Source organism: Osmerus eperlanus, chromosome 9, assembly GCF_963692335.1.
Source record: "Osmerus eperlanus chromosome 9, fOsmEpe2.1, whole genome shotgun sequence".
Taxonomy (NCBI): domain Eukaryota; kingdom Metazoa; phylum Chordata; class Actinopteri; order Osmeriformes; family Osmeridae; genus Osmerus; species Osmerus eperlanus.
This window is the reverse complement of record NC_085026.1, coordinates 18,062,566-18,074,241: the sequence shown is the minus strand read 5'-3', so window position 1 is coordinate 18,074,241 and position 11,676 is coordinate 18,062,566. Positions and strand designations below refer to the sequence as shown.

The window sequence follows — 11,676 nt, the reverse complement described above, 5'->3', positions numbered from 1 at the left end:
ACTATTTACATTTATCAGCTGCACGTGATGGTGGTTACAGGTGAAGAGCCCTCAGTACCGTGAGTAAAAAGTAACCCAATGTGTCTCTCTGGTGGTGGAGCGTGGGACTGCAACTTAATCTGCTTCGCACCTGCAGCCTCCGTACCGGTACTGCAGGATCAATCCCCAGGCCTGCTCGAGACAGTCACACCCCTCCCTTCGGAAAAAGGGATCTGGGATGACGTCAGGGGCCTGTTTTTTTTTTTTTTTTTTTTTTATAACTGGGGAAGTATGCGCGACAGATTGGCCGTTTTCAAAAAGGGTAAATGTATCAAATGTGTACATTTTACATACATTTTATAATACACACGACATAAAATGTATGATGAAACCTACGCCCCTGGATCACCAGGACAACCATGGCCTTTGATAGCCTGCAGTGAGGCAGGTGAATAAGATTAAGCCAAATGTGATGACATCATGTTAGCTGTATGAATATCCTGCATAATGAAACAAGGACTCCAATTGTGTTTGTTATTTTCTAATTTATTTAAGAATTGAGGATTTCTAACTGAACAGAATCTCTAAATGAAACTTACAGCTATATACAAAAGCAAATAAAAGAAAGGTTGAAAGAATATATATATATCCCCAACTTAACCTACTTTCCCCAAGTTTTCTAATGCAAATAACACATTAAACTACAAAATAAAACTCTAAAATACAATATTACTTCCTCTTACTATTAAGACAAAGGGCATTATGGGAGTCAGGTGGCTGAGTGGTTAGGGAATCGGGCTAGTAATCTGAAGGTTGCCAAATTCGATTCCCAGCCATGTCAAATGACGTTGTGTCCTTGGGCAGGGCACTTCACCCTATTTGCTTCGGGGGAATGTCCCTGTACTCACTGTAAGTCGCTCTGGATAAGAGCGTCTGCTAAATGACTAAATGTAAATGTAAATTATGTACACCAGCACACATTCAAAGTAAAACAATGATAAACTCAAACTAAACTAAATTTAAAAACTTACCGAGCAACTATGGCAGGACGTTGGTTAATTATTACAGCACTTTACAAGAATCATGTCTACATCTGCATGACTATAACCTGACGTGCAAAACTCCTTGACCGACAACACGATTTCTACTGCATCCAAACACAAGCACAACATACGGAGTCACAAAGCCTAATATTTAACAGAAACCGTTGCCACTTTGCTCAAAGAAAACTATGCGTTTTGAGTAGGTTTGATGTTCATCAAACCTACTCAAAGTCTCTCAAATCAAACATACATGAGTGGAAACTGGGTTTGAACCATGATCCTGTTCCTCTGGAGCGGAGGGGAGCCTGCATTCGCTGCTGCGGGGTCAGGGGTCAGACAGGCTTGGTGGTGGTGTTGTACACCAGCCTCTGTGTGTCCTCCATGGTGGTGACCTGGGAGGCGGCAGGCCTCTGGTGCTGGGGCTGCTTCTTACTCCTCCCCTTCAGGAAGCAGTAGCACAGAACCCCCAGCAGGATGAAGATGGCCACGCCCAGCAGCACCGCGATCGCAACCACTGCAGAGACGAGGACAGGACAAACACACAACATCAGTTAGGACCTGCAGGGCACCTCGTCCTGCAGGGCACCTCGTCCTGCAGGGCACCTCGTCCTGCAGGGCACCGCGTCCTGCAGGGCACCGCGTCCTGCAGGGCACCTCTTCCTGCAGGGCACCGCGTCCTGCAGGGCACCTCGTCCTGCAGGGCACCTCGTCCTGCAGGGCACCTCGTCCTGCAGGGCACCGCATCCTGCAGGGCACCTCGTCCTGCAGGGCACCGCGTCCTGCAGGGCACCTCGTCCTGCAGGGCACCTCGTCCTGCAGGGCACCGCGTCCTGCAGGGCACCGCGTCCTGCAGGGCACCGCGTCCTGCAGGGCACCGCGTCCTGCAGGGCACCGCGTCCTGCAGGGCACCGCGGCCTGCAGGGCACCGCGTCCTGCAGGGCACCGCGTCCTGCAGGGCACCGCGTCCTGCAGGGCCACGGGACCTGGCTGTTTACGGGTCCATGAACAGCCGGCCCAGCATGCTCAGTTCCAGCATTGTGTAGTTCATGACTGCAGAACAGTACAGGCTGCTAGACCCAGCAGGGCCTGGGGGAAGCAGAATAGTACAGGCTGCTAGACCCAGCAGGGCCTGGGGGGAGCAGAACAGTACAGGCTGCTAGACCCAGCAGGGCCTGGGGGGAGCAGAACAGTACAGGCTGCTAGACCAAGCAGGGCCTGGGGGAAGCAGAACAGTACAGGCTGCTAGACCCAGCAGGGCCTGGGGGGAGCAGAACAGTACAGGCTGCTAGACCCAGCAGGGCCTGGGGGGAGCAGAACAGTACAGGCTGCTAGACCCAGCAGGGCCTGGGGGGAGCAGAACAGTACAGGCTGCTAGACCCAGCAGGGCCTGGGGGGAGCAGAACAGTACAGGCTGCTAGACCCAGCAGGGCCTGGGGGGAGCAGAACAGTACAGGCCACTAGACCCAGCAGGGCCTGGGGGAAGCAGACAGAATCAGTCCTGAGAGAAGGCCCGACTTCATCAACACTAAAACATCTGTGACCAGCGGTGACCTCAGAAGCTCGAGGCAGAAGAATTGATTTCTAATGGTCAAGTTGTCAGGGTGTCCAAGGAGGACTGGAATTCAGTAGGACTTCAATTTTGAAGGACAAAGGACAGCACATTGACTTGTAGGAGGTGTGTTTCAGAGCAACAGCAACTCAACAGGAACTACTGACCTGACTTGTTCTTATCGTTCTGGTATTCAAAGACCTCTTTTCTGGAGTAGACGTCTTGTTCTGTAGACACGTGGGAGATGTGTGATCGGGTTGTTTTTTCAAAGATAGTTCGAGACAAAATAATAATTTGTGTTTCGACACAATTTCTGCAAGTTCCTGGTACACCGTGTTTATTTTTAAGCTGCTGAAGGATCAAAGAGGTGTCGACTACTAGCCAAGAAAAAAGACTGTCCATCCAAAACTCCCTATGCAAAAAAATATATTTTTCACTTTATAGTACATTTCATTCAATAATATTAATGCTATCATCATTGGCATTATTTAAACTACAATGTTTGAATGATTTATGTTGGCATCATGTCACCCCATGCCCCCCCAGGAGAGAAGGCCTAGACCTGCCCTTGCAGCTAGCATCACTGCAGGCTGTACCTGTCAGGTGTGAGTGCTCACCTGTCACCGTCCTGCATGTCCTCATGCACGTGTCCTTGTCATCAAACCTGTTTTCGTTGCCTAGGCAACCGCCGTAGTTGAAGCGGTAGCATTTCTGGTGGAGAGGGTTGTAGTACCATCGGGTGAAACTGTCTCTGCAGTTGCCTGTGTCAGGAGTTTCCGTACAGCGAACTGATCAGGAGGAGGAGGGAGAGGAGGAAGATGTGAAGAACCGACCTTGCCTTAAAAGAAACGTAGCCATAGGCAGAGCTCCAAGCAGCACAGCGGTATAAAGCCAGAGTCATCCTGGAACCACAGCCCCAAAGCAGCAAGCCAAACCTTCTCACCTTTTTGTTCATCAACAGGAATCTGCAGGAGAATCTTAAACTTGTTATTCACTGAGAAAGAGCGGGAACAGGGCAGTTTAAAAACTGTACATTACTACACATCACTGGTGTACCACATGAAACCTGGAAATAAACATCTGCAGTTGAAGTTGAGTCTTGACAAGGTAAATAACCATGCCGGTAAGCTTGCGTGGCCGGTAACTCACGGTACTCGCAGGAGGCCTCGTCTGAGCCGTCGCTACACTGCTCCACAGAGTCACACTCCAGCCCCGGGTCCAAGCAGCAGCCATTGGAGCAGTTAAACTGGCCTGACTCGCACGGCTTCCCACACATCTCGCCTACAACACACACACACACACCATGAATGTTTCCCATAATAACTGTGGTGGCAAGGTGAAGTTGGTTGTGTTTCCACTCACTCTGTTTTCCACAGAAGCCTTACCTTTAGGTGCTGGTAGAGGCCCACTGCGACCAGAAAGGTGTTTTTCTACAACAGGGTCAACACACAGAGGTCACACCAACATGCAGTTCACTCTCAAAATGTACAGCCAGTACCAAGTAAATGTGTCTGTGTGGTAAAGCCAGAGTGTGTGTGTGTGTGTGTCTGTGTGGTAAAGCCAGAGGGTGTGTGTGTGTGTCTGTGTGGTAAAGCCAGAGGGTGTGTGTGTGTGTAGTACCAGACATTCCTCGGCAGGCGTTCTTGCACTCGTCCTCGGTCATGTAGTTGTTTGCATTAGGCATGCACCCCCCGAAGGTGAAGGACTCACACTTCCTGGAGGCGGCGTTGTAGTGCCACCTGGGGTAGGAGCTGCGGCAGGGGCCCACCTTCATGGGCACCATGCAGTGGTCTGGAGGAGCACACAGCAGGTCACATGATCACACAGCAGGTCACATGAGCACACAGCAGGTCACATGAGCACACAGCAGGTCACATGAGCACACAGCAGGTCACATGAGCACACAGCAGGTCACATGATCACACAGCAAGTCACATGAGCACACAGCAGGTCACATGAGCACACAGCAGGTCACATGAGCACACAGCAGGTCACATGAGCACACAGCAGGTCACATGAGCACACAGCAGGTCACATGAGCACACAGCAGGTCACATGATCACACAGCAAGTCACATGATCACCGTGTATACAGTGACCGCTACATGCAGTGGTCTGGAGGAGCTGACTGTCTGTAGACAGTCTACTGAGACAGGTCCAAAATAAATTTTGGCCAAAAGCTTCTTGGAAAGTGAGATTAGTTTATCTGGTGCAGATAACCAGTGTGGTGGGTGGGTAGTTTTAGACCAGGTTAGTCAGAAAACAGATGAGACAACACAGAAGTGATACAGGAAGAGCCTATGTGCCAGCACACTTCAAAATGATGTGATTCATAGCTCTGAACTGCAGATCTCAGATGTTATCAGTAACGGCTTAATGAACAGCACAATACGTGAACAAGCAAGCATCCACAGATAAACCGATACCCAGCAATGTCTAAGACTACACTGGAACTACATCCATGTGACTTGGATGAAAGGGGGGGGGCGCTATCTGCCCACTTGAATTGTCCATCACAAACCTTTGTCAATTGTGATTCATGTAAAGAGGTGGCAATTGAGCTGTAAATGTTGTGGGCTGGCATGAAGGGCCTAGCTTGCTCCTTTCAGAAACATTCCTGACTCTCATCAGAGCAGGGGCTTGTTAATAGTTAAGCCAAATGAAAGAATGATCAAGTCTCTTCTCTGTCTAGGAGGTAGGAAATCATTGAAGCCCCACCAGCTATGAAGACTGAACACAGAGATAATTCAACAGCATCACCAACTGCCCCTTTAAGATCAACAGTGGTGCATATGCACTCTAAGCTGAAACCCAAGCTTAAACCAGACAGACAGGTTTGGCTGTGGGGGAAGGAGAGAAGGAAGGGGGGGAGAGAGAGGGAAGGGCAGCCAGGAAAGAAAATCACAACCACAACTTGACTCTATTCCTGTTCCAGACAAAGTCCTCAGGTCAGCTGGACTAACCCTGAAAGCACCACTCAAGTAACTGCACCGAGCTTCCTGACCCTGCCCTTCTGCCGTCTCCTCCCAGTCTGACGCTCACCTGGTTATCCTCACCTGGTTAGCCTTGGGATGACAGGTTAGCATTCCTGTGTGGCGCTAGCCATGCTGTCTGATGCTCACCTGGTTAGCCTTGTTGTGACAGGTTAGCATTCCTGTGTGGCGCTACCCATACTGTCTGTCGTTAACAGCTAACCTGTCTAGCCCTGCTGTGTGGCTATCAAGAACCTGAAAGTGGTGTGGTAACATTTAAAGACATTTGTGTCTTACACCCCAAAACAGGAAGTGTCTCATTCAGAAATATTTCAGATTTCAGGCACAGCAACCAATGCCAAACAGACACACTGTTTCAAACCTCAATCCTCACATGCCAGTATGACAAGACAGAACAAGGTAATTAGGACATGAGTGAGTCTTTATCTGCAAATGTGGATACAATCATCATCCAGTGAGGAATAAAGGAGACTTGTTGCGACAAGGATCACAGCCTTTTATTATGAAAAGCTGTGTAGGAAGAGATGCTTGTTAAAGCAACTCATGCAAATGCTGCCAGGGAATTCCATGTCATGTACTCAAATGAAACCCTTTGCAATCAACACTAACTTTAACAAGTTAAACCGGTAACAGCTGAATACTTCACATCAAAAATGTGTTTGAGATTGTAGAGACAATGTGCACATTTTGCCATGCATCAACTTTCACAAAGCCTCATTTACACTCACAGTGAGTTTAGGTGCACAGCATCGAGCGGCATCGAGCAGCATCTGCTGGCAGCGCTGCTTCATATGTTACTTCAAAAGGTGAGAGATCACTTTCAGATGTGTCACAGAAACATAAACAAGCCCGAGGACAGAAATAACTTGGCTGTGACTCAAGGTGAGTCACATAATACATGAGGATGATACTCTTCTTCATCTTACACTCACTACAGAAAGGGCATCATGCTCACTTTAATAAATATAATATCAAGAGAAAGTTCATTGTCCAGCTTTATGCTAGGGACAAACCCTAATACCTGGAGTTAGTGCCTGGGACCCATACACCAGAACGGTCTCACATTAGAACGAGACAGGATGCAAGAGACTAGGGCCAATTTATACTTCTCCGTTTTTACGGAGACGGACACAGGGAACGCCCTCTCCGACGAGGAATTCCCTCTCCGTGCCCTCTCCGAGCCCCTCGGAGAGCTCTACGTGCACCTCCTGATTTTCCTGACTATCCGTCTGTCCGTCCGTCATTTTACATTTAGTCATTTATCAGACGCTCTTATCCAGAGCGATTTTACGGATTCCCCTTGGCTGTGAATGGTCCGTATTAAGAACCGCTTGCGTCAGGGGCGGGGTTGCCGTGATAAACAGGACGAACAGAATCCTTTGACCGCCATTGCTGTAAGTTTTTACAATTCATATTTCAGCTAAACAGTACATGTAAATCAGCATCTGAATTAAAATGTGACAAGAAATGGGCAGTGTTCGGCCTTTAGCAAACTAAACATCTGTGGTTTCTCATTTCCCTGCTGACAGTGTTCTTGTGGGCTGACTGATGCAGACACAGCTAAATCTGAAGCCACTGTCACCCATAACATCCCAACTTACCCAGCATACAGTGCTGTTGTCTGGTTGAGGAACGCAGCCCTCTCACCAAACTCACCTTCAGACTGCTCTGGAGTCAGCACCAGGACTGTCACCACTGTGGAATCTGTCTGCCCGCTCGAGTCTGTGACAGTCAGCTTGAACTTGTACATCCCAGGCGTCAGGTTGGACACAGAGATTTCATCATTAAAGCTGGTTTTCTACCAAAGAAGGAAATAGGAAAGAATTAGTTGACCTTTGAGTCAGAACTTTGGAGCCCTTAATGGTTGAAGTTTAATGTTTCGAGGGGTGTTTTTCCATGATGGGTTACACACTATCAGAGTATGCATACAGCTGATTTGTCAGTCTAGAGCTTAAAAGTTCTTAACAGGCATAAGGTAACCCCTACCTCCATGACGGCAGCAGAGTCCCCGGCCTCCTGGTGCCACTCGAAGGAGGTCAGAGCTTTGTCGTCTTTGCTCTTGACCCCGTTGAGAATCAGCGTGTCCTGAGGCTGGACCACGCGGTCCTGCCCCGCGTCTGCCAGGGGGGGGAGATCATCCTCATCTGGGGGAGGAACAACACACAGCATGATGTGATGATGTTAGGGATATGACATGTGACGATGTTAGGGATATGACATGTGATGATGTTAGGGATATGACATGTGACGATGTTAGGGATATGACATGTGACGATGTTAGGGATATGACATGTGACGATGTTAGGGATATGACATGTGATGATGTTAGGGATATGACATGTGACGATGTTAGGGATATGACATGTGATGATGTTAGGGATATGACATGTGATGATGTTAGGGATATGACATGTGATGATGTTAGGGATATGACATGTGATGATGTTAGGGATATGACATGTGATGATGTTAGGGATATGACATGTGATGATGTTAGGGATATGACATGTGACGATGTTAGGGATATGACATGTGACGATGTTAGGGATATGACATGTGACGATGTTAGGGATATGACATGTGACGATGTTAGGGATATGACATGTGACAATGTTAGGGATATGACATGTGATGATGTTAGGGATATGACATGTGATGATGTTAGGGATATGACATGTGACGATGTTAGGGATATGACATGTGACGATGTTAGGGATATGACATGTGACGATGTTAGGGATATGACATGTGACGATGTTAGGGATATGACATGTGACGATGTTAGGGATATGACATGTGATGATGTTAGGGATATGACATGTGACGATGTTAGGGATATGACATGTGATGATGTTAGGGATATGGCATGTGACGATGTTAGGGATATGACATGTGATGATGTTAGGGATATGGCATGTGATGATGTTAGGGATATGGCATGTGATGATGTTAGGGATATGGCATGTGATGATGTTAGGGATATGACGTGATGATGTTAGGGATATGACATGTGATGATGTTAGGGATATGACATGTGACGATGTTAGGGATATGACATGTGATGTGATGATGTTAGGGATATGACATGTGATGATGTTAGGGATATGACAAGCTTACGAGAGAAGTTTGATGCATGAAGCTAGATAGCGTGAGATTGTACAGACGACATGATAAATACCTGTGGGGACATAAGGCTGCTAGTACAATACAATACCATGCATTGTGTACCAGGCATTCTGAACACTGCACTGCTAAACTGGATAGGACTTTTGTTCATTATTTTCCAAACCATAAACTCCCGAGAGAACTGTTTTCTCACACATTCCCCCTCCCTCCCTCCCCCTCCCTCCCCTTCCTCTGTTTAGGAGCTGAAACTGAACGCTGTAAAAGACAGGAGTGTGTCTGTCTGACAACAAAACAGTTCAGAAAATAACTTTCCCTTTTCACACTGCTTATGTTCCAGGTGTAGGTTTGGTTGTGGATAATGTGTATTCCATGAACGTGGATCAACATAATTTTTGGTATGAATAAATATCTTACTGGGTGGCACTTTATCTGCGAGGTGACTCTCATAAACGGTGTCTAGGATGTAGCTTATGTATCCAGTCTTCTTGACGAATCGACAGACGTATTCCTTCTTGTATAGGCAATCAAAGAGAAAACACGACTTGATAAGACCCTCCTCCCCGGCAGTTTCCATGAATGCAACATTGCACTTCGGGTCTTTACAACAGGAACGGACGCAATCCTTGTAGCGCTGAACTTTTGGTGAGGCGATAAATGTCGCACCGTCGTTGACTGAGTCGTCTGCGTCGAGAATAAAATTCTCACGACCCTTCTTGTATTTTTCTAGACATTGTTCCCCGAAATCCTGGGCCTCCGAACAGCCAAGAAAAAATAACTGAAGCAATACAAAGGCTGCTGATAATCCAATTGGAAAATAAGTCATAGTACAAATCCAAAACAACAAATCCACAAAGATATTCCACTGGTATCTGAAATAGTTAAAAAATGAAATGGTATTTCAAGAAGGTTTGGGACAGAATAAAATCTACAAAAGTGAGTTTCTTTACTTGTTTTAAGAAAAGGCAAGTATCAAAACACATGTACACCGATTAATTTAGTTTCACAAGTCGTCATATCGAAATCTTGAGAAGTAGAAACAAATTCGTATAATGTTGTCAAACAACCAAACACTTAGGTGGTTACTTACCTCCAGTTCCAGTTTAATACAAACAATTAGGAGTTACCTAAATGTAGGCCTACAAGTCTTCATAGATTCTAAATTAACGCTAGGAATGGTTTTCTATTTCCTCTTTAGGTGTGTCTCTCTCGACCAGTGAGTTACCTGTGAGAGATACAGGAAGTGTAATTCTACCCCAGCAGTCTACGTCGGATGTGATGACTCAATTCGCAGGAAAAGTGCCACTCTTATTCATTAGAATCAGAATCAGAAATGGTGATGAAAGTTTGCACAGACAAGGAATTTACTTTGGCAGGAAGGTGCATACATTCAACATATAGGAATAGATCTTAAATAAGTGGTGTAAATTTACTGTATGGAGTAGACTATTAAAGAGTAGACTATAAAAAAATCAATAAGGGTATGCTGTAATATTGGTCAGATGTAGCCTCTCAAAAATCCCGTATTTATAAATAGCATGATCAATTGTATTTATGTATAAATTAGCTATTGTTTTACGACGTTAATGGTGCAATTTTGAGAACAGTTTGTGTGCTTGATATAGAGTTTGGCTGACTAAAATAACTGGTAGGCATGAGACTATTCAAATATTTAGGTTTCTTCGTTCTTAGCATAAAACATTATTTTAGATAAATAAAGATGTAAAGTTTGCATTACAAAAAATATTAGCATCTTTGTCATGGCTTCTTCTCTACACCATATATTTGCCAATTCTGTTTTCAACCACAAGGTGGCAGTCTCGCGTTGGTTTACAGGAGCACGGCAAGGGTGTTTTCCATACCGTCAATAATGTAGAAATTTACTTCAGAAAAGAGACCCTCATTCTGGCTAGTCCAGACGTTAGTAATTTCACACACACACACACACACACACACACACACACACACACACACACACACACACACACACACACACACACACACACACACACACACTGGGGAAGGGAGGTGGAGGGTGTGGAGGGGTGTGGAGGGAGGTGGAGGGAGGTGGCCAGCCCTGGTCCCTGCTATCTCTCACAGTCTGTGTGATGGTGCAGAACTCAGTATCAGGGGACGGGATGAATGAATTTGTTTGCCTGGAAAGGTGAGCTGGCAAAGGTGCTTAATAATTGAGTGTTGGTAACAGACGGTGCTTCAGCAGGCTGGCAGGGACGTCTACAGCTGATCGACACACACTGCCAAAACAAAAACAGCATTGTTCGTATCGCCACCTGATCTGTGGAAACTCTGGTTGTAGTTCTTACCATTGTTGGCCCTCTTGTTGTAGTTTACGAGTTTGGCTCTGAGTGCTACAAGGGGTGCAAGTCTCTATTTGCCAAAAGCCGATATTTGACTTTGTCTTAGCGCTGGATGTAGCCAAACGTGTTTCCTTAAGCATGAATTCTCATAAACAGGATTTGCCCTCACTTTATCCTGCTCATGCATGATTTATGGAGGTGTAATAGAGGATGCTAATTTGACTTCAAGGCTTATTGAACGTACACCTGATAAGAGTTGTTATAAATGGTAAGAAGGGTATCTTACACTCAGCAGTGAAGTCATCTCTCATAGTAATGAGTGGAATAACAGAGACCACCACACAGTGATGCTGCATTCAAAACAAGAAGACTACGTTGGAAAGAGCAGCCACTGTTCACCAATTCCATCTCAAAATTGGTTTATTTATTTTCTAAATATTATTTTATTCATTCAGCTCAATATGAAACTATAAAAGGTCCAAAGAGCATAGATGCATCTGTCAGTATTAACCTCAGTGAGTGTTACTGTAACTGGGCAGTATGAACCTCAGTGAGTGTTACTGTAACTGGGCAGTATGAACCTCAGTGAGTGTTACTGTAACTGGCCCAGTATTTCCGTTGCCCTTTTCCCTCGTTCCTTGTATTATCACTATCCAGTTGACCTATGCTCTT

At 46.1% G+C, this 11,676-nt stretch overlaps 1 protein-coding gene across 1 annotated transcript; it reads right to left on the bottom strand.

Moving 5' to 3' along the window:
- Positions 1-504: 504 nt before the first annotated feature.
- On the bottom strand, positions 505-9,927 carry spint1a (serine peptidase inhibitor, Kunitz type 1 a). Its single transcript, XM_062469987.1, has 11 exons — positions 9,777-9,927; positions 9,104-9,558; positions 7,550-7,707; positions 7,220-7,361; positions 4,192-4,362; positions 3,957-4,001; positions 3,721-3,852; positions 3,515-3,565; positions 3,189-3,359; positions 2,739-2,798; positions 505-1,536 (listed from the first exon to the last, which is right to left on the bottom strand). The coding sequence occupies exons 2-11, from the start codon at positions 9,510-9,512 to the stop codon at positions 1,355-1,357; spliced, it is 1,521 nt and encodes a 506-aa protein (XP_062325971.1). The 5' UTR covers positions 9,513-9,558; positions 9,777-9,927; the 3' UTR covers positions 505-1,354.
- Between the last annotated feature and the right edge of the window lie 1,749 nt (positions 9,928-11,676).